The sequence below is a fragment of the Botryllus schlosseri genome, chromosome 7 (assembly GCF_051294905.1).
Source record: "Botryllus schlosseri isolate E-star chromosome 7, Bs_hap1, whole genome shotgun sequence".
NCBI classification, from domain to species: domain Eukaryota; kingdom Metazoa; phylum Chordata; class Ascidiacea; order Stolidobranchia; family Styelidae; genus Botryllus; species Botryllus schlosseri.
The window spans coordinates 1,391,394-1,419,210 of record NC_137242.1 but is presented as its reverse complement, the minus strand read 5'-3'; the positions used below and the strand labels follow the sequence as shown (position 1 = coordinate 1,419,210).

The following is a 27,817-nucleotide window of genomic DNA, read 5'->3' as shown; positions in this document are numbered from 1 at the left end:
TTTCGTAATTAGCAGAGAAAGCCTCTTTTACCCTCGAGGCACCAACACAGGTTGGCCGAATAACCACGAGGATCGCACGTTAGTACCTGGCACTAATAGCCTTCATCATTTTGGATCAAACTTCTGGATGTCTCCGATAGATCCTCAATCTACACTTCACCTACATTTTCCCTCTCTATTATTGAAGTGCCCTAATCCTTGAAAACAACACTAAACCACTGCTCGGTGAGTGCTCGCGAATAGAAACTAACACATTCCGAAGCGGAAAATTTATTCAAAAACCATAAACATGATGTAAAGTCTCATAAAAATTCACTGACGCCACAAAAAGTAACAAAACAAAATCTTTTGTAGAAATAGGCGTGATACACGTACAACAAACTTTGACATCCGATATCAGAAGTGCGGCAATTTGAGAAATATACTGGGCAGCCGTATTGTGTACCTCCTCAAGTTGAATGAAGTGGAAAAAACGGCCTAAAAGCTGACTCGTGTGCGAAAAAAGGCCAAAAAGACCAATTTCAACCTCTTTTGAAGTAGCGAATCAGCTAAATTCCAATTCTTTGGACGTGCTATGGAACATTACCAGATTTAACGGTTAAGAGCAATGACTTTTAACGATCACAGAATGGTCGAATCCAGGCATGGAGAACACCGCCACGAATCGCGATCATTTCCGGTTCTGACGATACTGTCTCATTTTGCCCACGAAAAGCGACTCGAGTATCTCGGCGCATTTGGCCAGCGCCGAGTCCGCGCCGTTGAACATGCGGCAATTGTCGAATATCAACGAGACGTCGCCCATCATGTCAGACAGCATCGTGTACGAAGGCATCTTTTGCAATATCGTGCCCAGATCTGGAAACAGACTCGCGATGTAATAGCCAGACATACTCAGTAGTAGATAACTCAAAATGTATAATATAGTCTAATCTAATTTGTGAAACCACACACTGGGTCACGCAAATTGGCCGCACAAAAACAATTCTAAACTGCAGTCATGTATCGATCTCGATAAATCCGCAATCCACAAACGCAAGAAAGCAGCTGAATAGGAGACCGAGTCGATGTCGCAAGCGTAAAAAAGTGCGGCACAACCAGGAAAAGTGCAGCACAGAGTGTTACTTGCTGGTGAGAGTCTAATTATATTCAACAGAGCAAAATGTATCATTTGTGAACTGTTTTCAAGGTCTATTTTCTTTTCTCATTAAACTTCTGGACTTCCTGTTGGAGAACCGCATAGTGCAAAACGAGCCAAGCTTACTGTACAGACACTTGCCCTTGTCATGCTTCTGAGAGTCAACTTTGATTTGACATGAAGTGATGTTGATTTTTGCTGTGTTTCTTACGGATTAGAAATGGAGTTCAATTTCCAAGTTTTTTGCAAATTCACTCGTTCTGATTCTGATATAATTTCCAAAAACTGTGAAGGTATCACTTTAATTCTAATCCAGGGCCGTGACGACCCGATTTTTTGTTGGCGGACATGACTCGAGTCATTTTCCAAAATATGTAAAATAACTTGACTTGAGTCAATTTCTGTATCGACTCGACTTGTGCTCGAGTCATTGCGCAGGACTCGAGACGTTCTATATCACTAGATTTCATTCACGTGTACCGGTCCAGGACCGATGCTTGAATAATAGCCGCATAAACCCAATTTTATTTGTTTGCATAAACATAAACATGTTTAGAGTGACAAAAATTAGCATATTACGAGTCTTGGATATCACCCAAGAGTTTCACAGCAAGTGATATCAACAATGAACAGTGAACTCGAGTCGAAACTACAAAATTCAAATTGACTTGCGACTCGGAACCAGGATTGTAATGACTCGAGTCACGATTTTCTGATGACTCGACTTGACTCATTTTCTCAAAATACGGAAATGACTCGACTCGAGTCAATCTGTGTATTGACTCGATTCATTGCGCGTGACTCGAAGTCATATGACTCATATGGCCAAGACCGACATTTCAATGTAATTTCGAAGATTGGTAAAGTAACCACACTACTGGGATTTCGTCTATTGGTCCTGGTACTTAAAGATGCAGCCAGAAACTGCTAAAAGTGAGGAAAATGAGTATATTATAAATGCGAACCATTCGATATCACAAAACAGTTATAAAAGGGGAGTTTGACAGGACTTCAACTGGAAACTGAGCAGTCAACACAATGACTTTGACTCGGAATCGAGTCATTATACCATGACTCGGACTAGACCCTCTGCTCGCTGACTTGGACTTGGTCGTGTATTGAAAATGACTCGAGTCAAAACTACAGAAGTGAGATTGACTTGTGCCAACCCTGTTCCAATGTAGTTTTAAAAAGCTGTCATTTTTCAGTCGTTTGCTTTCGCCGCCACGGCGATTTCACAATGCAGAAACAAGTTTCCGAGACTCACCCATCGGTTTCTTGATCACCTTGTGGTAGTTTGGAACTTCTAACTTGCTGACGGGTTGAAGAAATGGCCACGACATCTTGTGAGCCTGCAACGAGATCGTAGACAGAGTTCAAAATTGGTACAGCTCAAGGTACAAAACTGGGCCATGTTTCAGAATGAATTCGCGACCTCACACTCAGAAGTGTGACGAATCGTCAGTATTTTTTCAGAGTACGGCACCCACGCGGCTTCTGCCTGCTTCCGCCGATTGCCATCCGAAAATATTCGGGTTAACGTTGTTTAATTAAAGTAGATATGTAAGTAATTGTTTTTTTGTTGTTCAAAAATAACATATTTACCAGATTCCGGGGATTCATTGATTATTGTTAGCAAAAGAACGCTGCACACCCAACTTGGCTCGATTCCAACTGGTAGATGTGAACGTACAGGAGTTCGAAGATTTTTAATTTATTAAAAAAAATTTTCTTGAACCACATCCACATGAAATTGGTTGAGTTGTATATAAAAAACAATACAAAACAAATTTGCCCAACTCCAACCCGTAGAAGCGAAGTGATTCCAGTTTTTCATAAATAATTCTGGGAATACCCAATGTCAATGCTATTTTTGCGAATCCAAAACTCTCAACTGCAATCAATTCGCCTCTATCGGCTGAAAGTGAGCAAAACTCGTCATGCATCATTCTTTTTCGACAACCTAACAATTTCGAGGGGTTCACACTAAATTTGAAATTTTCTTTCAAATTTTTTTCATAATAAATTCAAAGTTTTCAAACACCTGCGCATTCAAATCTGTATCTGTTGGAATCTAGCCACATTTGGTGTGCAGAGTGCTTGATGCAACCGCGGAATCAGGAAAAAATGATATTTTTGAACTGCCTTAATGGACATAAGCTACTTTGGTTGCACAGAGACAAAACACGATTCAATATGAAATCGGACACAGAACACAAAGCTAAACCAGACTCACCCTCAAAGCATTAATGACTTTGGTCAGCTCGGCAATGTCCTTTCTGGTCAGTTTGTTCTCTTTCATCATCGCGTTCTCGCCCTGGCTCTGCTTCTTGCACTTGGGACACGCGTAGTAGTCGATGTCGTCGGCGTCCTTCTCCGAGACGCCCACGCAGCTGCCGTGGTACCAGTCCTGGCAGATGTCGCACCCGATATAAAACCTGTGCAGAAAAAAACACAAATTTTGCATTTGGAAGAGGCTTTCCAACGTACAGAGATTGTATACATTTGTATAGTCTATTCCTATTGAAATCAACTTCAATACCTTTCAGGGTGATCGTCAGCAACTAGGAATAGGAAAGTATGTTTGTGTGTCTACGGCATATCCACCGTCTCATGATATATACATACACACGATCTGTGCATATGCATACCACGAGTGCACGATGTGCATATGCCGATGGACAAGGAAGGCGGAGATATAGCCTTGCAAGGCTTCCTAAGCCTTGCACCACCCCTCCGTGCTATCCCGGTAACGCTGAGCGCCAAGCAGGGAAGCCATGGATACAGTGCTACTAAACAGGTCTCTGGTCTGACCCGGCCGGGAATCGAACCCACGACCTACCGATCAAAACGCCGGACGCTTCACCATCACGCTATCTTGTCGAAATAGAATATTTTTGTCCTGATTTGAGACCGCTTCTACTTTTTGGAGTGCTCTAGGTTTTGCCCACTCACGCTATCTACTCAAGTAGTTGCAGAGACTCTTGAAGTACACAACTATCGAATAATTATATTCACATTGAAATAAATGCGAAGATCTTCGGCTGACACTCGTCAGGGGAGATCGTCAGCGAGTGGTAGAGATTTCAATAGAACTTTGCATATAAACAGTCTTACGCTAGGCTATAGCACAGTTTTCTAAAACTAAGCATCGAATACCCTTGCTTACCCGGACCGCTATGTCTGTAGTACGTACTCAAGTGGTTGCGATTGTAAGCCCACTTGTACTTCGATTTGACAGTTTTCAGTTTTTCAGACAAAACAGGGTCTCGATGAACTTAGAGTGTACTTATGCTGAGCAATTTACATTGTAGGCAAACTCAAGACAAAACGACATACTTTGAGTCGTCGTACGGCGTCCTGCAAACGCAGTAGAGTTCTTGCGCGGGCTCCTCCTTGGCCTTCTGACACTCGTAGCAGATCCACTCGCTCATGTGCTTGGCGCGCGATTCGGGGATGCCCACGCACGAGCCGTGGAACCAGTTCAGGCACAGATCGCAGCCAATGTAGAATCTGAACCACATCAAAAACAGACTTATTATTATTTAATTATCAGCATTCCTACATTAGATTAACTAGAATTACGGCATTCATAGAAACGTGGAGACTGAATTCAGAATCAGAAGGAAATTCGACAAAATCACAGTTCATTATCATATAAATGAGACTGAGAAATGTCTGCATAGCAAGCTTTGCACGTTTCGTACCACGTAATTCTCCTGTAGCATTTCCAGGAAAACCGAACTTGGATTAGAATAAAAATGAGAACAAGGAAACATTCCACAAGTAACATCATAATCGTGTATCGATCTTGATAAATCTGCTTTCCACAAATGCAAGAAAGCGGCTGATTAGGAGACCGAGTCGATGTTGCAAGCGTCAAAAAGTGCGTCACAACCAGAAAACGCGCAGCACAGAGTGTTACTTGCCAAGACGGATACAATCACGGCCACTTGTTAGTATTACAGATGTGTCGCAACCGGAGGTGGCCAACAACATAGTACTTCTACATTTTTCAAGTACTCAAGTAAGTTACGCCTGCTTCAACCACCTACGATAAAAGCGAAAGGCATGAAACAGCATAAATAAATTTGAGCTTGATGTCAAGACCTTATCAGGCAACAGACAGCTTTTTTAGGCATCAAATAGCCTAAACAGAGATTGGGCCGAAGTGATGACCCTTTTTTGAGTCATAGACTTCAGAAATATTGGGGGTACATGCAAACGCTCTAATAGCTTGAAGGCCAAAGCCATAAAGTTCAAGATTAGAATTTATGAATTGAAATTTAAATCCGAGACTAACCGTGTGGCATCGTACGGCGTCCTGCAAGTGCAGTAGAGCTCGTCTTCCTTGCCCTTGGCCTGCGAGGTGTTGATCATCTTCTGTTTCTTAGACTCTGGAACGGGCGAGGGCTCGCGTTGCCGTTTCACGGCCTGTTTCTTAGCTGCGACAGAGGAGAGAAGCATGAACTAGCCGAAAACTCACGTACTACGGGTCAACAGTGAATCCGACATCAGAAATGTATATTAATCATAATAAGGTGTATAAAATATTGCATGTATATTAAAAACTGAATTAGCGTCAATTGTGATATGCACCTTGTCAATTCAGGATTAGAAATATAAATCACTATTTTTGTTATTAAATCAATGCAAAATATTGTATTAATATATTCGAAACTGAAGATTTCACTGAATATCAGCATCAATTGTGGTGATCGACACTTGGTATGCATTTTAATGCATTCATTATGGGTTAGGGCTAAGTTCGGATAAGGTTACACGAAAAACCACAGACGATTCACCTGGCAACTTCTTATTCGAGATGCCGTTGACAACGCCCGCGTTTCCGTGCGACTTCCTGGCTTTTTTCGCGGCGGCTGCGTAATGCCCGCCTCTACGCCTCCGCTGGTCCTCTTGCAGTTCGTTCTGAACACGAAAAACATATTTTTCGTACAAACAACTCGAGCAGAAGTTATGCCGTGAATATATACTCAAATAACGATTATAAAAACTAGGGTTAGGCACAATGATTCCAGTATTTCAATCGGAATCGTGGATTAATTCTAATGATTAAGTCCAGCAAGTGAGAGATGCTTTATTCGAGCACTGAAATTGCACGCTCATGGCATCAAGTGCTAATTAACCTACGGGAATGATAGCTTCGATATTTCACACATTTATTATGAAATATTCAATGCTAAAAGTGATACAAACCTATCGAAAATCTGCCTGAAACTATAGAAGTAAAGGTAGTCGAGACCATAACCCCTCGAGTGCACAGTAGGGCTGTTCAAAAATATCTTGTCCTTTTCAAATTGTACTGGGTTGCCTTAAAAAACGCTACACAACAATTTTGGCTCGCTTACAACCTATAGAAGCATTGCCATAAAAGAGACAAAAGTTTTGAATTTATTGAATAAAAATTATTCAAATTTAGCTGTCGAACTCATGAAATTGTACGGTTGCCTGAAAAACGCCGGGCATCAGATTTGGCTCGACTCAAACTCATAGGAGTTTGAGTGTTTTGAATTTGTTATAAAAAAATTGGAAAAAAATATCAAATTTCACCGTCAACACCATGAAACTGTTATGTTGTCTACAAAATCGACGCAATTCCAAGTCGTACTAGCGAAGTTTTTTGAGTTTTTCATTCCTAATTATGGGATTACCAACCGTCCAGGCTGCTTTTTGCAAATCTAAAATTTTCAACTGCCATAAATTGGTTTCCACCGGTTGGAAGTGACCAAAAATTGGCAAGCATCATTCTTTTTGACGAGTCAACACTTTCATGCGATTGACAGTAAATTTTGAATTTTTTTCAAATTCATTCATATTAAATTCAAAATTTTCAAACCTCTGTGCGCCCACGTCTATACCAGTTGGAATCGATCCAAATTTTGTATGCAACGGTTATATAGGCAACCCAACAATTTAATCAGTGACTTGAGGTCCGAAAATCATTTTGAACAACATTAACGTCAGGGTTGTAATGACTCGAGTCATGACTCGACTTGAGTCCGACTCGAGTCACGATTTTCTGATGACTCGACTTGACTCGAGTCATTCTGAAATTACGAAAATGACTCGACTCGAGTCAATCCGTGTCTTGACGCGACTTGGACTCGAGTCATTGTGAATGACTCGAACCAGGTCATATGACTCGAGACTCAGACGGCCAAGACCGACATTTCATTGTAATTTCGAAGAGAAGTAAAGTAACCACACTCTTGGGATTTCGTCTATTGGTACTGGTACTTGAAAATGCGACCACAAACTACTAAAAGTGAGGAAAATTAGCATATTATAAATGCTAAGTATTTGATACACCAAACAGAGTTATAAAAAGTGAGTTAACAAGACTTTAACTGGAGACTGAGCGGTCAACACCATGACTTGGACTCGAGTCATAATATCATGACTCGGATTCGACCCTCTGCTCGATGACTTGGACTTGACTCGAGTCAAAACTATAAAAGTGAGATTGACTTGTGACTCGGAGCCTTGTGACTTGGTTACAACCCTGATTAACGTACAGTACTAAATACCTTGACTACTTGAGTGAGATACTTCTCCACGATGGCTTTCCGTTTCAGTATCTCCTGCTTGAGAATGTCGCGATGCTTGTGAAGGAACTGCGTCTGCCGGCTGTGCACCTTGATCTGAATATACACAAGAAATGTGAGATGGCCAGGTCGAAAACACGAGATCCGCGCAAACCTGCTCCTGCCTCTCCCTCTGCCGCATCATGGCCTCCTCTTTCTTTTTCTTCCTCACTTCGAGCTCCTCCCGCTTGTCGATCCGGTCCAGGAGGGACTTCATCACCTGGGCCACCACCGTTTGCCTGAAAGTTTTGGGTGCATTTCTAATAAGTTTTTCTGAAAAACTGTGTAGCTTTCATTCCAATTCTAATCCAGGGTTGTAATGACCTGAGTCATGACTCAACTCAAGTCCGACTCGAGTCCCGATTTTCTGACGACTCGACTTGACTCGAGTCATTTTCTCAGAATACGGAAATGACTCGACTCATTGCAGATGACTCGATACTCTGACGACCAAGACCGACATTTGATTGTAATTTCGAAGAATAGTAAAGTAATCACGCTGTTGGGATTTCATCTATTAGTACTGGTACTTGAAAATGCGACCAGAAACTGCAAGAAGTGAGGAAATTTAGCATATTACAAACGCAAACCCTTCGATATCACCAAACAGAGTTATAAAAAGTGGGTTTAATAATACTTCAACCACAAACTGAAAAGTCAACATAATGACTTGGACTCGAGTCATAATACCATGACTCGGACCTCTGCTCGCTGACTTGGACTCAGACTTGACTCGGCGGTAAATTGAAAATGACTCGACTTGACTCGAGTGAAAACTAAAAAAGTGAGATTGACTTGTGACTCGGAGCCGTGTGACTTGGTTGCAACCCTGGTACAGACATTTGCCATTCTCGTGTTCAAGAAAATAAACTCATGATATCAACTAAAATTTATTTTCCTGTATTTCTTAATAATTCGGAATTTAAGTAAGTTCCAAGGCTTTGCGAATAAAATAATTGAAATTCTATTCTAATTTGGAAAAAACTTGTGGCTAGTCTAATCCTAAGTTAATTTGGGATAGCTGAAAATTTTCAAATTGTTCAACTCTGAACTCCACCCCAACAGACGTACCTTTGCCCCTCCTCACGTTGCAACTTCGACAAGGGCCTCCTCCTGGGTTTGTCAGAGTCTGGGGTCGGCATAGACGAGCGGGACAAGACCGGCGAGGTCAGAGGGGCCCGGTCCGGCAGTAGAGGCCTGAAAAACGAGTTTCAGCAATGGTGAGAATAAATCAAACGTGGTAGACGGTCAAATGAACACAATGACTTGAATTCGAGTCTTAACATTATGACTCGGACTCAGCCGTTTGCAACTTGATGTGTACGCGGACTTGACTCGAGTCAAAACTACAGAGGTATGATTGACTTGTGACTCGGAACAATGCCTCTGGGCTTATAAGACACAAAATACTCCAGTACGGGGACGTCTGAATCGCCTCAAAAAATCTCGAAGCCCCACGTACTTGCTGCCCCACAGCGGGTCCTTGTCCGTCATCATCCGCTTCATGTCCGTGCTCAAGCTCTTCCCGAGCAACTGCTGGCGTTGAATCTGCTGCAGGCGTTGCGAGAGAGACGCGGCGCGTAGGCTGTGCTCGTTAGCGGGCGTCGACAAGGCGCCCGGTGTCGGTGGCTTTGTCGCGGGGACCGGGGCAGTGGCTAACACCAAAATGAATTGCGGGTTAAAATCCTGCCAGAAATCAACATCGAACGCACCAAAAAAGTCACGTTTCACATGAAACGATCACCGCGTTCATGAATTATGTTATGAGCATTAGGGTAAAATTTTCAACCCTAATAACTTCAGTTCTATGGGTTGAAATTGAGGCAAATTATGTGTGCAGTATTTTTAAGTGAACCAACTACCAGCTAGCCAGTGAAATTTGGAAAAAATCATCTTTGAACAATCGTACCGAGGCTGCGAATATTGGGCACGGGAAATTTGAGACAGAACATGTGGGTTGTGAAGTTGGGGTTACATACGGGCAACATACGGTCTGCGACGTCATTCCAAGCGGCCCGCAGGACAGTTTCCGCGGTGGTACATTAAATTGTGGCCCGCGGCCCCAGTCTGTTATAGTCCCCACCACTTGCTTACTACGAGAAGGCTTGTATTACCGGCATTTATGGATGAACTCAAGCCTAATTAACTGAATATCTTGATAAATTTTAAAAAATCCAACCCCTCGTTCGTGTACAATACATTTTACCAGAGGCGCGCAACGAACGGCCCGCAGACAGTTTTCGGTCTTGCGTGATAATATGGTCACAGTCTGCCGCAATTCTCCGCTAATTGCTTACTATACGTCAAATTATAGTGACTGTAGGCTATTCTTTTTTCTTGCACAAATAATAGCAATTGTTAATTATTCTTTAGTTCTCTGTTTTCTTTGTGTCCAACGTGAACTTTGATCGACCACAGATGTCTGAATTGTCCGATCGACTTTAACAGCTATTTAAGTACGGTAGCCTACATTATGTTAATAAATTCATTGAATAGTGTTTTGGTCTCTATGCTTCAAAATTAAAAGTTTAAATTAAATTAGATTAATCATATAGGTGGATAAATACCAGTTTAATGTATCGATTTAGGATTCCAGCCAGCCAAGTACTTCATTTTCCCATATACGAGCCGCGAACTGCAGAAGTTGCCCGCCCGGAGATTGGGACAGAATTAGATCAAGGTTTGGGGTTATAAATAAATGCATGCACCATTTGAGGCCGTGGGCTCAAATTAGGATTCGGTTAGGGTTAGATTTGGGTTGGGCTCAAATTTTGGGTTTTAGAAAGTAACAGACAGAGCAAGGGCGTCATTCAATATCCGCGACTCACCTGGAGCTGCTTCTGACATCAGGGTGAACAGGAACCTTCGTACGTCACCCCCCACTTTGGCCTGCATTAGTTGCTGACCAGAGGTCGGGGTGACTTGTGAACCGGGCGGAATCAGCTGGATTTGTCCGGTGCCTGCAAACCAAAAGCGGACATTTTTACCCTAAATAAACATTGGAATATCAGCGGTAGCAAACAAATTATAATTAATACTCTACTCAATTACCAACGCTAAACTACATTGTCTACATCTGCAGTAGCCTACACTTGTCAAACACACAATATTTTTCAACCAACCTGTCCTGCCATTTCCGAGAGACACCGTCACCCTCACAGGGGCAGCCGACCCCGCCTTCAGCAGCTGACTCAATTGCGACGAGCTCAGCTTAATCTGAGTCTGACTGATCGAGGGTTGAACTTTAGGGGGCGCCGTCTTGACGGGCGTCGGCGCGGGCGTGCTCGTGTACTTGAACGCTTGCTCGCCAAACCTTCAAAACAGTATTTATGTTGAAAAGAGACGATGTAAACATATCGGCACGTCTAAACACCGACCTGCTTGCTACTTGGGAAACGGAAGTCGCCATTTGTGAACCTGCAATAATATCACAAAATCAATTCGATTAATCAACTACTAATTGACTATTTCAAAAATTGAATCATAATTAGCCAAGGTCAGGATGAAGTGACCACCAATTCCAATTCCCAGCCTCAAAATACTTAACTTTATTATTTTTGCACTACTTGTACATGTGGTTGGGTTTTTAGGATTGTTCAAAAATAACTTCTTTCTCCGAATTCCGGCGATTCACTGATGAAATTGTTAGGTTACCTAGAGCACAACTAATTTGGCTCGAGTTCAACAAGCCGAAGCGACCTCAAAGCCATTGAAATTTTCGAATTTATTGATTTGAAATTTTACTGTCAACTCCATGAAATTGTTACGTTGCCTAAAAGAACATGCATGATAATTCTTGTTCACTCTCAACCAGTAGAAGCGGAGTGAGTGCAGTTGAAACTTGTGGATATGCAAAAATATGATTGACGGTGGGAAATCCCAGCTAATTTTTCGATGAAAATCACAAATAACTTCGCTTCTGCTGGATTGAATCGAGTCAAATTTGTTGTACAGCGTTTTTTTAATAAAACCTGAAATCCCCGTAATCCGAAAAAAAGAGTTATTTTTGAACAACCCCGCTGCCTGTGCTTCCATTTCCACTGGAACAATTTTTCGGTTAAATTACGTAATTTATGAGATTTGTAGAAAGTCACGTAAAAAGTCATTAGCATAGATTTAGAGCAGGTCTCGGAAACTTGTGACTTGGATACAACCCTGGTTCGAATGCAGGGATGGCAATAATGAAATGAGAACCTCAACACAACTCACCCGCTTTTATTAAAAACGGCTTCACCAGCTTCCCTCCTTGAACGATGTACTGCGTGCCAGACGACGCGGTAGATCTGATTACGGCAGTGGAACGATCCCCTACAGAAAAGAATTAACAAACTCGTCATCGATGCAATGTATTGAAATTTCCACAAACACATCACGCTCCAGCAGTCACACAGACATCGAACTTTATATAGTTGTTAGCCGATGTTATGAAGGAAATATGTGGTACACGTCAAGGTGGTTTAGATACCGCGTTCAACGGAAGATGTTCAGTCAGGAGATTTATGTCAAAATCAGGCCTAGAGTATTCTATTTCTGTCGTGTACGACATATTCCCTTCATAACATCGGCTGACAGCTATATAAAGTTCGATCTCTGCGTGACTGCTGGAGCGTGATGTGTATGTGGAAATTTCAATACATTGCAGCTCCATTACGGCGGCGTTCTGAAGAAAACGGCTGCGGCCAAAAAATTTTTTTCGTTTTGCCCTTCAATTTGACACCACATCATTTTTAGAGCGCAGTGCCCCTTTAACAACATGGCATACTCAAGGAGTTCGAATATACACCTCTGCAGGATTTTGGCGATTACAAAGCAACATATGTCAACTATACCTCTTAATAAGAAACAAAAATTCTTAAATCCGTATACACCGATTACGTCAAATCACTCTCAGACATACTACAGGTCGATCCCTACTCCACAAAAATTTAATCATACATCTATTGAATACTATGATTGAGTTTTCAAAGGCTGCAGGAGGAAGATTCTCGTCGATAAAATATCTCTCATTGGTAAGAGAGGGTGTAGAATTCAAACGCTAGAAAATATTGATTTTCGCTATTCGACTAGAATTTTTAATTTCGGTACTCAATTCGGATTAAATGCTCAAATCGTTATAACGTGTCCCAACCACATTCAGTACAAATATCGTATCCCAGTTGCATGGCGATCCTAATAAATAACAAGTAGCAATCACCTGGTTTGTAGGCGGAAAATTGTTGACCCGGGCTCTGCACGATAAACTTTTGAACTGCAACAAAACAAACATTGAGAAATTTATTAATTAAAAAACATTCCCAAAATTCAAAATGTTGTGATGCGATATCTTTGATTCTATTGGTCGGAATCGAGCCTAATTGTATCACGAACCGTATTTTGAGACAACTTAACAATCTCTCTGCGTAGCCAAGTATCATTTTCATTTCTTTCACAAATTAAACGGTTTCTAAATCAAACAGCCTCACTTCTACAGGTTGGAATTGAACCAAATCTGGCGTGCAGCGTTTCTTATCCAACCTAGCAATTTTATCAAGTAGCCAGTGAGTAATTTTTGAACAACACTAACGAGATCACATCAGGGCTGTAACCAGGTCTCGAGTCAATTTGAATTTTATAGTTTTGACTCGAGTCAAGTCATATTCAATTCACCACGAGTCCAAATCAGGTTCAACTCACTTGGCCATGAAACTCCAAGGTGATATCGAAGGTTTCGGATTCATAATATATTCATTTTTCTCACCATAATCATGTTTATTCAAACAGATAACAGATTCTGGGCCTATCTTTCATATGTTGGCCAAGATATACGAAACTTGAGTAAGTCATATAGAATGTATAGAGTCGAGTCAAGTCATTTTCCAACGAAAAATTTCGACTCGAGTCATTACAAGCTTGTCTAATGCACAGATACCTGGAGGTCTTCCGATCACAGTTTTACTTCCGAGGAAAGCCTGAAACAAAACAACTTTTTACCCACCGATACCAACAGCAGTGGCGTATCCAGGGGGGTTTAGGGGGTCGGAACCCCCCTTTTCAAAATCCTAAAAATTGATGAAATTAATTGACGAGTAATCGTAATGATGACGTCATAATAGCCAAACTCGTAATGCAAACCCCCCCTTTCTCGTGCCTGCAACAGGCCTCAAATAAACTTACATCTAGCTTCATTCATAAAATGTGACGATCTTAATAAATCCGATCTCTACAATAACCAGAAAAAAAACAGAAACATAGGAGACCGCGTTACTGTAGCAAGCGTAAAAAAAATGCGGCACCACCGACAATGTGCGGCACAGAGTGTTACTTGCGATACAAAGTGTAAAATATTGCAAATATACGCCGCCCACCTGAGCTGTCGAAGTCGTCGAAAATGATTTTTGAAGCATCTGAGTGTTCTGAATAGGAAGCATAATTTTCAGAAAGTAAAATTCACCGTATTTAGAATAAGGATTTGATGTATTCCTCTTAAATTGAATTCTATTTCCAGGTTTTAGCGAAATCGGTAATTCTAATATATTTTGGAAAACAATTGTAGCTACAATTTTAATTGTAATCTAATTCGGAAAAGCTGAAAATAATCGAATTGTTTAACTGTGATTTGGGGTTTAGAACTTCAGAATTCATGAAACAAACAGTGCAGTACTTTTAAAACAGTTGTGAGTAGTTGAGCACATCTTCCGTTATAAAGACAGGAACACAGAACATTACTGAAATATTCCAAGACCTTCTCGGAGATATAGAGCTTCAATACACAATTTATTAATATATTGATATCGAAATGAACCCGAATATTTTCGGCTGACACTCGTCAGGGGTAATCGTCAAGAACGTTGTACATCAACAATCGTATCACAAAATATGACATCACCGGCATGAAATTTTGAATAAGAGAGCGTTCAATGTACTATTTTTTGATGGTACAAGGAATCAGAGGTGGTGAAAGTAGTCAAGAAAGCTACTCAAGTAGAAGTAGCAACAAAGAAATCTACTCAAGTACAAGTACAAGTACTTCTTTCATAAGCAACCTGAAACTACTTGAAGTAGAAGTAGAATCTTCTGACTTTAAAAGTACTCAAGTAAGTAAGTAGTTGTGAAAACGATCCTGATTGAATGGATTATAAAAAAGTGCAAATTGAGCTATGTGATAGGTGACGAGCTTGATTCATATTGATGCATAGCAGCAGATATCCAATTTTCGATAGCATAAGCATTCGTCCACCTCGTGGGATGAAAATGATAGTATTGATAAGGAAATGCGATGCTAATCCTCTGTTTTATCGAACAGCACGTTTTGGAAAATAGCATGGTATGGCGCCATCCCCATATTATAAGGCCCATAGTTTAGTCGAAGAGCAATACGGAGAATTTGTATAGGATACGGTGTAAACACTTTGCGTGATTACTAAACGTTAAGAAAAAATATGGTGGACCGTAAAAATGCCATATTGTGTAGCTTTATTTCCAGAAATTCAAGGCATTACTGCACTTGCTTTTATACTTCAACATGTATGTTATCCAGACAAAAGAACTGATATTAATTATAACTCAAAGTAATGATACTGGGAATAGAAAGTGAAATATTAATACTACTTCTAAAAGCAGAATATGTATTTCATGTTTTTAGTATAGAAAGTTTTAAAGGTGGTATGCTAAAACAGCTCTAAAACTAAAAAAGTCAATAGTTCACTCTTCCAGATTAGGACACGCCATGGACATGGACATGCTAAATTACGATATGACAAGAAAATGCTACATTGCGAAACATCAGTTTCAAACGTTATGATGAGCCATATATAATGTGATGAATTATTTTATATGGGCGAAGGGCGACAACCACGCCAGCCCTCCACCTAAATTATATTCACCGATACTTTCGTGAAATCATACTGGTCACTCCTTATCCACTGCGCGCGAAGCGCGACGTAAAATCTGGGCTCTACTAAACTTTTATGAAAATTAAATGTTGATACTCCGTAAAAACAGCTCCGAAATTCCTCAGGCTATCTTCCTGATTGAAAGGTTGAACTGCTTCTACTTGACAAACTGAATAAGTAGATCACAAAATATTAAGAAGTAGAAGTAGCGAAAATCAGATCTACTTGAGTAAGTACCAGAAGTAGAGGAAAACTACTTGAGTACTTCAAAAAAGTATAAGTACTTCGTTACTGACCACCTCTGCAAGGAAGTCCTTTTGTTGACACAGCCTTGGTTGGTGCATTTTAATAAATGTCGATTTACAATAAACACATTGACAATATGAAGTAATTGTTTCTTGGATCTCCAGAAGAATATTAAATAATGATTTTAAAAATCCGTTGTAAAACAGCATACCTGATTCAACGGCAATTTGAGAATGCTGAATCCAGACCCCAGGCTGTCGTGCTCGCTTTTCGGGGTTTTGAGATTTTGCAGCGTGGGCAATATCCCACCGGACGGGGTGGCGATAAATGTGTTGGCGCCGCTATGAAGAATGGAACCCGTCTGTCCCGACGGAACCTTTACGTGTTGCGTGAGCTTGCTTTGCTGCTTGAGCCTGAATAACAGACATCAAACAAAAAATGACAAATAACACCATACTGGTACAAACCACCTATCTAGTTAGTTGGCTGTCAACTAACTACCGCTTTTTTTGGCAGTTCAAGTTCTGGTCGCGCATTGTGTTTTGGTTCTGTTATACGGTATGGTAACAGACCCGTCCAATATGTCGTTCACCAGAGAAATATGAGCACATTGTCCGTGGCCATAGTAAAAACAATTTCAAATCATGTATCGATCTTGATAAATCTGTTTTCCACAAACGCAAGGAAGCAGCTGAATAAAAGACCGAGTCATTGTCGCAAGCGTAAAAAAGTGCGGCACAATCAGCAACGTGCAGCACAGAGTGTTACTTGCCTGTTAACCGGTGCCATATCATAGCTAATCGATATAGTTTTACAGCGGGTACAGCAGTACCAGTACCAGGCACTCAGGCAGTACTTCAAGTTTCTTCAAGTAGTCAAATATGCTGCGTCTACCCCTACTACCAGAGTTGGAGAACCAGAAAATTTTCAGCTTTTCCAAATTAGATTACAATTAGAATTATAATCACACTTTTTTCCCAAATTACATTAGAATTAGCATCAGTGGCACATAGTTTGTTCCCAAATTACAGTATAATTGGAATTATACCTACACGTGTTCTGCCAAATATAGATTACAATTACAGCTACATATTTTTTTCCTAATTACATTAGAATGGGAATCAGTGGCACTTACTTTTATCCAAATTATAGTACAATTAGAATTATAGCTACACAGTACAATTAGAGCTACATAGTTCTTCTCAAATTAGATTACAATTAGAATTACTGAATTCATAGAAGCTTAGATACTGAATCAAATTCACTTCATATCAAATAATAGTTCATTCTGATAAGCACGAGAGTGGCAAATCTCTGTACAACAAGGTTGAATCGTTTCGCACTATTTAGTTGTCCTGTAGCATCTTCAGGAAACTAGAAATTAGATTACAATTAGAATTACAGAATAGCAACATTTCATCAATTAGATCAGAATTATCAAGTTTTCAAAGTGGTTATATCTCTAGTTAAAATCTGATTTGTGAAATATCAAACAGCGACACTCACATCATATCAAATTGCCGGATCTGCCAGAGTTCCACCTGCTCTTCCGGCACCCAAATCGTCTGCACCCTGGGTTCCGAGTCTTTCTTGGGTCTGTTGTTCAGCGTGAGAGAGCGCCTGTTTCGAAGGCCCTTCCTCGACGGCGTATATCCCGCGGCAGCTGAGAACAACACGCGTACCTTGGGGGTTTTCAAAAATGACTTTTTTCTCAAATCGTACTGGCTACTTGATAAAATCCAAATTTTTCGTGGGTCAATCACAACTTCACAGCTATGTCATTTCATTAACTTGTGAAACTTTGCACTGCATGTTTCTTACGTTTGATAGCTCGCAAAGCCTCTTCCTCCGGGTCCAGAATGGGCATGGTGATTTTACGAATAAAATAATCAGAATGGAGGCCGGTGGCCATATTGTCTTTTCTTTTGAGGAGCTCCGTCGTTATAATTTCCTCATCGGTAGTCACGGTGTGCACAACATCGCTGCGAGTAGAAATTTGGTGAAAACTGACATTTTAGGGCATATTCGGGTTTATTGCCATACAAATATACTATTCAATCTGGATTTCGAAGCACACAAGCACAAAATTACAAGCTCACTCGGTCTGCGGCTTCAGAGTCATCTTGTCCCACTTTATCGAATGCCAAAAGATCCGCAGCAGGAAGGCCACCGACGCGTAATTCGTCACGTTCTGCAATTTGTAACGCCACGTCAGGCTGAAGGTAGGCCGCGGGCACGGGTACAGCCAAAACTGTTCTGAAAAATAAGACACGGTAGGTAACATCCTGGCAATAATCAGGAATTCAATAATACATTCATATGGAAATCCATGTTATAATGACCCGAGTCTAAATTTTTCGTTGACTTGACTCGACCTGAGTCAATTTGTGTATTGAGTTGACACATTCTCTATGACATATTTGAGTTACGTGTATATTATGAATGTTGCCACAGAAGTGAGTTGAACCCGACTTGAACTCGATACTGAACAGTGAACACTGTGACTTGGACTCGATGGTGAATTGAGAATGACTCAACTTGACTCGAGTCAAAACCATTCAAAGTCCAGTAAGTGAGTTGAATCTTGCTTAAATTCTAATGAATAGTGAACACTAGGACTTGACTCGGTGTTGAATTGAAAATGACTCAACTTGACTCGAGTCAAAACTACAAAAGTCAAGGAAGTGAGTTGAATCTTATTTAAACTCTTATAAACAGTGAACAGTATGACTTGGACTCTGACTCGAGTCTCAACAATATGACTTGGGACTTGACTCGGTGGTGATTTGAAAACGACTCAACATTAGGGTTGTCCAAAATTTGGAAAATCTCAAAAAGTCTCCGTGATTGTGTCTCATTCTATAGATTATTGATAAAAAACAACAATTAGCCTGAAAGAAGCTTACAGAAAAGCCGTTAAGATTTCGGTCAAAGCGTTTGAAAGTAGCTGCTCAAGAATGGGCATGCCACTGACCATAGAACGGCGAGAAGACTAGTAATCAAATAACCACGGCTCTTGATTAGCTAATCGGCTATGCTTCAATGACCACGGCAGCAGCAGCTTGCTGATCAGGTGTTCAAGAAGTCTGCTACCGGCGGGGATTCTGAGTGCGCATTGTTATACTAGTTTGGCAGGTGATGATTTAAGATTAATTCAGGACATATTGAGGTACGAAATACATGATGAACAAACAACACCTGCTTCACAGAAGCTTTTACAGCATGACTGCTTCATTGTGAAGGAAACGGCTGAAGCCTAGCCTACATGTTGTGTTTTCATCGAGAGAAAGCAAAGGCGCTTATGCAAGTGTTGAGCGAATTCACCGTTTCAGTACGGATCCACCATCAGTGAATACAAATATATAAAGCTTAACAATGACACTATACTTTGTGTGATCTAATTGGATCCAAGTTGTAGTATATAGTGAAGTATTGAAGGTTCTACGGATCGACTGAATCGGCCGGTTATGCTTGGCAGTTATACTTACAGCAAATTGAATTCACTTATAAGAGTTGTCAAAGTCCTTAATGATGCTGCAGAAAAGAGGTTAAGGTAAGCACAGGTTGTGCTGGATATGATATCCAAACTATGCTGGATACTATATGCAGCATAGTCTGTGCTTTTCTTTACACCTCTTTTCTGCGGGATCAATAAGGACTTTGACAACTCTTATAAGTGAATTCAATTTGCTGTAAGTATAACTGCCAAGCATAACCGGCCGATTCAGTCGATCCCTAGAACCTTCAATACTTCACTATATACTACAACTTGGATCCAATAAGATCACACAAAGTATAGTGTCATTGTTAAGCTTTATATATTTGTATTCACTGATGGTGGATCCGTACTGAAACGGTGAATTCGCTCAACACTTGCATAAGCGCCTTTGCTTTCTCTCGATGAAAACACAACATGTAGGCTTCAGCCGTTTCCTTCACAATGAAGCAGTCATGCTGTAAAAGCTTCTGTGAAGCAGGTGTTGTTCGTTTATTATGTATTTCGTACCTCAACATGTCCTGGATTAATATTAAATCATCACCTGCCAAACTACTAACAATGCGCACTCAGAATCCCCGCCGGTAGCAGACTTCGTGAACACCTGATCAGCAAGCTGCTGCTGCCGTGATCATTGAAGCATAGCTGATTAGCTAATCAAGAGCCGTGGTTATTTGATTACTAGTCTTCTCGCCGTTCTATGGTCAGTGGCACGCCCATTCTTGAGCAGCTACTTTCAAACGCTTTGACCGAAATCTTAACGGCTTTCCTGTAAGCTTCTTTCAGGCTAATTGTTGCTTTTTATCAATAATCTATAGAATGAGACACAATCACGGAGACTTTTTGAGATTTTCCAAATTTTGGACAACCCTACTCAACATACTCGAGTCACCTGTGACTCGGAGCCTTGTGACTTAGTTACAACCCTGGTAAGAAGACTAACAAAGATTAATATGAAATATCTTACCTAGCCCGGAAAACCATTTCGCGCCGAACGTAAACCCAGCCCGATAGGCCCACTGCCCACCTGTGACAGCAAGCTTCCTCACGACAGGCGACGGTAGTCTACGAGATATCAAGATTCCGTTACAACCCCAGATTACAGACACGAAAATCTTCTATTAACAGCGAAATGCCGACAATCTGATACAAATCTAATTCGCGAAATGTTTCTATCCTTAATTCAGTCATTCTAATTTGATGCGGAAAAAAACTGTAGCTGTAATTCTTATTCTAATCTAATTCATAACAGCACAAAATGCTCAAGCTGTCCAACTATGCCAGATTGAGAAACATTCCAAAGGCCTACCTGAAAATGCTTTTTGCTTTTTGCTTTCCGACGGAAAATTTCCACGGCAGAGGCAACTGAAAAAGTATCAAAACCATACATTAATTTGTTAAATTTTACTTTCTGCGTGAAAGCACATTATCTCATTACTCAAAAAATCGTCTTCCAGTAAAATAAATATCAACACACTAGTTTGTTGCAACTTTAAAAACAATTCTAAACTACAATCATGTATCGATCTCGATAAATCTGCAATCCACAAACGCAAGAAAGCAGCTGAATAGGAGACCCAGTCGATGTCGCAAGCGTAAAAAAAGTGCGGCACAACCAGAAACGCGCAGCACAGAGTGTTACTTGCTTGTGAGATAATGATAGCTACTGGATTCAGTTTACAGAGGTGACAGGTAGGGTTGTTCAAAAATAACTTTTTTCAAGGATGCTGGCGAAAAAATTGTTAAGTTGCCTAAAAAACGGCGCGATTCCAACTGGTAGATGTGAGTGCACACTTTTTTTCTCAAATTTTACTGCCTACCCCATAAAATTGTCGAGCTGTCTACAAAAACAATGCAAAACAAATTTGACGCGACTCCAACCCATAAAAGCGAAGATATTCAAGTTCTTCATTCATAATTCTGGGATTACCCATGGTCCATGTTATTTTTGCGGGTCCAAAATTTTTGACTGCGATCATTTCGCTTCTACCGTTAAGAAGTCAGCTAAAATTGTTAAGCATCGTTCTTTTGGTGTGCAGCGTTTTTCTAGACAACCTAACAATTTAATACAGACTCGGGTTTGCCGAATAATTGTGTGCAGCGAATACAAAAATAGTTCATAAAAATTCTAAAAAACCTACTTTCATCGCTTTTTCCTTCTTCAAAGTAGCCGAAGTCTTCCTGAACCTCCTCAGCTTCCACACTTTCTGCATCTCGAGCACCGGACCGTCCGCGGACCTCTTATAGAATATCCTCCTAGCTTTGGACATGCGCGACACCCTGATTCGCGTCTGCACCGACGCCACCGTGGCCTTGCCCTGCTTAAACTCGATCCTGGGCAGGGTCACGACCACCTCGGGCCGGTCGCTCACAAATTCAGACGCGGAATTTGAGATTACACTATCGGAGGTACTAGAAACGGTGGTGGTAAGCGTTGTCATTTTAGTGACGGCAGTAGTGCAAGTTTTTACGATGGTGATCGAATTTTCGCCGTCTGAAATTGTAGTTTTTGTGGTTTCCGTGACAATATCGGAAACGCTCGCAGAATCGCTACTAGTCAAAACTTTCGCGTTTTGTTCTATATCGGGCAGTTTCACGAGTCTGACCGACAAATTGTCACCGGATATGATCGTATTATTAACGGTGTCTGATATGTTGTCTTTAGGCGTCGACACCACGTCGACATCGTTGTCCAATGTCATAGCACCTGATACAGACTTATCCATATCATCATTTTCAACACTTTTTTCAACTTCGAACAAATCATTCTTTTTCGGTTCTAAAACCTGTTGTTCTTCGTCTCCGGTCTTATTTTCAATCAGTTTGTCATCCTCGGAAAAATCCTTCTTTTTCGGTTCCACTTTTTCTTGCTTTTCGTCGCTCGCATTTTCAACCAATTTTTCATCCTCAGAAAAAACGTTCTTTTTCGCTTCTACTTTTTTTGGCTTTTCATCGTTTTCAACCGTTTCTTGGTCGACAATGTCCGTCGTAGCAACGTCTCTCGTTTTGTCGAGGCTTTTCTGTTCTGTCGATCGTGTCTGCTTGTCGTCGCAATTGTCGACGTCAGACGCTATCGAAGAGTCCGAAATATCGACTTCAGTCTCGTCGACATGACAAGAATCGCTTTTCGTCACAGAAAAATCACTCTTGACGTCATTCGATGGAGATTTTTCAACGGGCCGCGTTTCTGGGTTGATTTGGTCTGTTTCCATGGATTCTACACCGTTGCAGATTGGCTTTTCCACCGGTTTAGAAATCTCTAACTTTGACTCAACTTTCTGCTTCAACGAGTCATTAGATACCGTAATTGAGTGGCCAGTCTCCACAGCAACACTTCTGTTCATTGTCTTATCTCCTGTAGTTGAAATCGCGGTTTTATTGTTCGTTTTATCTGCGTTTGCTTCTTTGGGAGGTAATTTTTCGGATTTCATCTTGTCCTGGAGAGGGTTAGCCTTCGAGTCGTTGGCAGAAACAGTCTGCATACTGTGAATTTCTTTGCTTTGGACCATCCTGACAATATAATACAGTCATAGGTGGGAATTATATTGAATAGCATATTCATAATGAAATAAACACAAATGATTTTGGCTGACACTCGTCAGGGGCAGTCGTCAAAAACTAGTAGAGAATTGGAAAGAAAACTATCGAAGGAGTTCGTGTACCACGTAAAAATAGTACATTGAACACTCTCTTCTTCGAAATTTCATGCCGGTGACATCATATTTTGTGATGCGATCGTTGACATACAATGTTCTTTCCAATTCTCGACTCGTTGCTGACGATTACCCCTGACGAGTGTCAGCCGAAAATACCCTGGTTTATTTCAATATGAATGTAAGATTCGTGCCGTTAACTCTTGATAAGGGGCACACAAAAAAAGCATCAGTGATATCAAATTCTACTGCAATGAATGCAGTCCTGAAAGCAACAAGAAAAACCAGGGTTGTACCGATTTTTTGGTGACTCGACTTCATTCGAGTCAAAATTTTTCCAATGCTTAAAATGACTCGACCTGAGTGAATTTGTGTATTGACTCAGCTTGTACTCGAGTCATTATGCATGACCCGAACCAAGTCATATGACTCGATACTAGGACGGCCAAGACAGACATTTTATTGTAGCTTCGAAGAATAGTAAAGTCACCACATGATTGGTATTTGGTCTATCAGTCCTGATACTTGGAAAATAGGGCCAGAAACTGTTACGCCTGACGAAAATTACGATATTATGAATGCGAGCCATTCTATATCACTCGATCAGAGTTGAATAAAGTGGGTTGAGCCGGATTAAAGCGAAAACTGAACTGAAGATTATGACTCGGACTCGACCCTCTACTCACTGACTTGGACTTGACTCGGTGATGAATTGAAAACGACTCGACCTGACTCGAGTCAAACTACAAAAGTGAGATTGACTTGTGGCTCGGTTACAACCCTGAGAAAAACGCTCACCTCCATCCCAGCAGAATATCGACTTTGGAAGCCGACCATTTCTTGTTGTACAGCGGAGTACGTTTCAGCAAATTCTCAGAGATATTAATGACGTCGTCAGACTCTATTATCTCGTCGCACGCTTCTTTTATGCTCAAAGTTATTTCCGTTTCCATGGGTTCAGATTTGACGACATCATTCGAGAGAGACTCCGAGTTTGGCGTCACTGGAATTGGCGAGCTGGGCAGCACAGGGCCCGATTTCGCTTGGTCGGACGCGTCCTGAACCAGCGAATCGAATATCCCGCGTTCCTCGGTCAGGTCGGCAGACTTGGTGGTCGCCGTGCTGGTCGTGGACGAAGACTTCTCAGAGTCGGACTCGAAATCGGACAAACCAGGTAAAACGGGCCTTTTCAGTGGAGACGATTCTGTAGATCTGGGCTTGGTAGCGTCATTTTCTTCTACAAAAAGAAATTTGTGGTTCAAATCTGTTTTATGGTAGGCGTCCAATTTTCAGATTTAAAAATGCTCTGTGGAATCTACTAAATTTGCAATAGCCTATACACACAGACAGGCAAGGCAGGCCACGAGCACACAAAATATTTTTGGTTGACACCAGGGTTGTAACGACTGTAGTCATTTTTTCAAATGCGTAAAATGACTCTAATCAATTTTTGTATTGACGCGACTTGTACTTGTACTCGTTGCATGACAAGTCAGACATTTCACTGTAACTTCGGAGAATAGTTAAGTTACCACATTATCGGTACTTTGTCTATCAGCCATGATACTTGGAAAACAGGGTCAGAAACTGCTAAGATCGAGGAAAAGTACTATATACTGAATGCGAGACATTATATCACTCGAGCAGAGTTGAAAAAAGTGGACTTGGTTATAACCCTGTGTCAATAATAAATATTTGAATGCATTCCAAAACGATTATATCATTTAACTGTATATTGAAGTCCTATACCTCCAACAAAATGTTATTAATATATGCCCTAGACCTGCCTGACGAGTGCCAACCAAAAAACCAGGTTGCCTTCAATATAAATACATTATTCAAATGTATGTCAAGGTTCTGGCAAATGACCCCAAGTTGAAAACCACATTGCAAGCTCAGTGGCACACTACTCGGGCATGGTAGGTTGAAACCTCTGGCCAAAATCACATAAAAAATGAAGCTCTGGAAAATTTACCTTTAGGATCGACGTGGATGATTGTGTAAGGTTTTGATTTGGGGGGTGATATTTTCGAACATCTCGTGTTAGAAACCCACATCCATCCCCCGTAACCTGTCATCCTGTACTCTTCGCCCCTGACTTTCCACACCTACACAAAATTTAAACGTAAAAAACGACCGTGAAAAGCACAATCTATCGCGCCTCACCAATGTACATTTGATGGGAAATGGGTATTTGCACCAGATCGCGTTGCGGTTGGCTTCCTCCTCCTCGGCCCTGGTCCGGTGTTTTCTCTTCTTTTCCCAGTCTTCCTTTTCGGACGTCGTGACGCGCTTCAACCTGGGCAGTCCGTGAGAGTTCTTCCATATGGAACGTTTCACGACAACGCGCGTCGCCATCTCCAGTATGCCCAGGGCAGCGGCAAACGCCTGCGCGGAAGTAGAGTCATTTTCAATTCACCACTGAGTCAGCTAGTTTAGAGAGTCGAGTCCGAGTCATTGTGTTCACTGTTCAGTTTCAAGTTCAATATGGTTCAACATACTTTTCAACTATGATCGTCAGACATAGAATGGTTCGCATTCATAATATCGTGATTTACCTCAGTCCCAACAGTTTCAGGCCCTATATTTTCCAAGTATCAGGACTGATAGACGGAATACCAATCATGTGGTGACTTCACCATTCTTCGACGTCACAATGAAATGTCTGTCATGGCCATCCTAGTCTCAAGTCGTGTACAACGACTCGAGTACAAGTCGAGTCAACGCACAAATTGGCTCGAGTCAAGTCGAGTCACCAAACAATCGTGAATCAAGTCGAGTCATTACAACCCCAGCACAAATTGCTTCGAATTTTCAAAAGGCAGTAGGTTTCGACTACTTCCACTTTTAGTTAACAGTTTTCTTTATTGATAACTAATAAAAAATGGTATTCACGGGGCGAAAATCTATCGCTTAGCTACGCGGAAAAATTCTTGCCCAGTACTTCTTAACTAAATGTTGCAATCTCTAAAATTATCCATACATTTCAAATTAATTTGACACCAATTCTGTTGAAAGAAGTAAATTTTATAGGAAGAAAAAAAATCACAGCAGTTTTTCCAAAAAAACAATAGAAGCATTACACCTCGTTCGCTAATACTGAGCAAGAATTTTTCAAATCAGAATTGCCAAATTTTTATGCATCGATTTCAAGGCGACCGAACGATTTCGTGAGATAGCCAGCGAAATTTGAAAAAATACCACACGGAGCAGGGAACGAAGCGAAAAACACAAACCTGCGGGGTGTTACAGCTCAACACAATCTTGCCCCAAGCGTTCCGATACCGGGCCCACTTGGTGTGCATGAAGCAGAGCGGTATCTGGTGCTCCAAGTGAAGCAGCGTGTTGCGCAGAGTCTCCAGCATCACAGACTGCGACAAAAAAGCATGTGTTACGTTATCAATATTCACTGGTCAACACAATTTTTGTACCACGTCGTGTTTGGGTCGTTTTCACCAAATTTGGGGCGGCAAATCCGAATCTGGCGTTATTTTTACTATCAAGTCACATTCTTGAGATAATATATATATATTGATCATGATTACCGTACTTGATTGCATTTTAAATAAATATAATTGAATGACATATCGATATTGAAATAAACCTGAATATTTTAAGCTGACACTCGGCATCGGTAATCTTCAGCAACTAATAGAGAATTGAAAAGAACATTGAACATTGAACATTGATCTGCAATGTTCCTTACAATTCTATACTGAAGTTATGTATCTCCAAGAGGTTTTTCATGCGAAGAAAACGATGGTAAGCACCATGTTCAAACCAATCAGACATCTAGAATTATATTGAGCTCATAATTAGATTCAGCAACCAAAAATTCAAATGGTTTAGGAATTTGTAAACCGGCGTTATCATAGCAAATACAAATCTCAGATAAACGTCCTCACCTCCGAGCCGAGCGTCTCTCCCATCCACTTGAACTCGCCGGCGTCCGAGAGAGAGAACTTGTACGAGAGATACCGTTCGCGATCTCTCTCCTCCTTGTGCTGGTACTTGTTCAGGGCCAGCGTGTTCTCCGAGTAGTGGTTCACGTACTGCCGGAAGCCCTTGTCCTCCCCCAGCCTGAAAATAAAGCGTCCCGTTTCGATCACGTTCCATCTTGATGTTATAAAAGCAACAGTTCAAAACAACAATCCTAGTTATGCCTACAAAACAGAAAACTTTCAAGTAAAAATGCAAGTGAATAAATCTTTTCTGAAAGTTAATAAACTCACATTAACAGGACTGCTATCTCAAAATATACAATGACTGATATAACAATAGGCTGAAATTTGAAGTGGGAGTATGATTGCCAAGATACTACGCAGAGGCGTGGTGTCAGTGGTCGACATTGTCGCTCAAAACTACATCAATTTCAACTAGAAGTAGCAATTAAAAATGAATGTAAATGAATCCAAATGTCTGTAAAGTACTCGGCGGGTTATGAAAAGGGGCGGGGAAAGGGGGGTGGGGAGTCGTATATTTCAGCAGTTGAAAGTAAAGCGACCAATATCTCAACCTCAGAATATATAATTATTGCAGTACAGTTACAATTTTAGTCATAAAAGAGATGCAAACTTATCCAAAAATTTCTTTACTTTTCAAAATGAAAGTACTTTGGCCTAAAAACTACTTAAGTATAATTATAAGTGGAAGTAAGTCAAAAACGCTGACAAAATACAAAGTGCAAAAGCAACTACTACAACCGGAAACCCTTGAAGTACTTTTAAAATAGTCTGAATCCATTCGAGCAGGTAGCGCAAGCAGGCGAAACCTCTGGCTGCGGCAATGCCACCGCGGTTGGTAACTCA

General features: G+C 41.0%; 1 protein-coding gene across 3 annotated transcripts in view; it reads right to left on the bottom strand.

Moving 5' to 3' along the window:
* Positions 1-254: 254 nt before the first annotated feature.
* Positions 255-27,817, bottom strand: part of LOC145443050 (nucleosome-remodeling factor subunit BPTF-like) — a 38,095-nt gene continuing 10,532 nt past the window's right edge. For all 3 annotated transcript variants that reach the window (XM_080321035.1, XM_080321036.1, XM_080321037.1), the window contains exons 18-46: positions 26,915-27,089; positions 26,246-26,380; positions 25,176-25,397; positions 24,985-25,117; positions 23,808-24,246; positions 21,498-22,866; positions 20,666-20,721; positions 20,324-20,421; positions 17,960-18,116; positions 17,682-17,842; positions 17,367-17,523; positions 16,072-16,273; positions 14,088-14,135; positions 13,652-13,691; positions 12,938-12,991; positions 11,953-12,051; positions 11,121-11,160; positions 10,866-11,056; positions 10,572-10,703; positions 9,206-9,398; positions 8,815-8,940; positions 7,859-7,982; positions 7,687-7,800; positions 5,944-6,067; positions 5,442-5,583; positions 4,478-4,651; positions 3,375-3,576; positions 2,406-2,490; positions 255-858 (exon numbers count right to left, since the gene is read on the bottom strand). In XM_080321035.1, the coding sequence (XP_080177161.1) occupies positions 671-858; positions 2,406-2,490; positions 3,375-3,576; positions 4,478-4,651; positions 5,442-5,583; positions 5,944-6,067; positions 7,687-7,800; positions 7,859-7,982; positions 8,815-8,940; positions 9,206-9,398; positions 10,572-10,703; positions 10,866-11,056; positions 11,121-11,160; positions 11,953-12,051; positions 12,938-12,991; positions 13,652-13,691; positions 14,088-14,135; positions 16,072-16,273; positions 17,367-17,523; positions 17,682-17,842; positions 17,960-18,116; positions 20,324-20,421; positions 20,666-20,721; positions 21,498-22,866; positions 23,808-24,246; positions 24,985-25,117; positions 25,176-25,397; positions 26,246-26,380; positions 26,915-27,089 (5,380 nt within the window). In that variant the 3' untranslated portion in view covers positions 255-670. The remainder of the gene's footprint in view (positions 859-2,405; positions 2,491-3,374; positions 3,577-4,477; positions 4,652-5,441; positions 5,584-5,943; positions 6,068-7,686; positions 7,801-7,858; positions 7,983-8,814; positions 8,941-9,205; positions 9,399-10,571; positions 10,704-10,865; positions 11,057-11,120; positions 11,161-11,952; positions 12,052-12,937; positions 12,992-13,651; positions 13,692-14,087; positions 14,136-16,071; positions 16,274-17,366; positions 17,524-17,681; positions 17,843-17,959; positions 18,117-20,323; positions 20,422-20,665; positions 20,722-21,497; positions 22,867-23,807; positions 24,247-24,984; positions 25,118-25,175; positions 25,398-26,245; positions 26,381-26,914; positions 27,090-27,817) is intronic.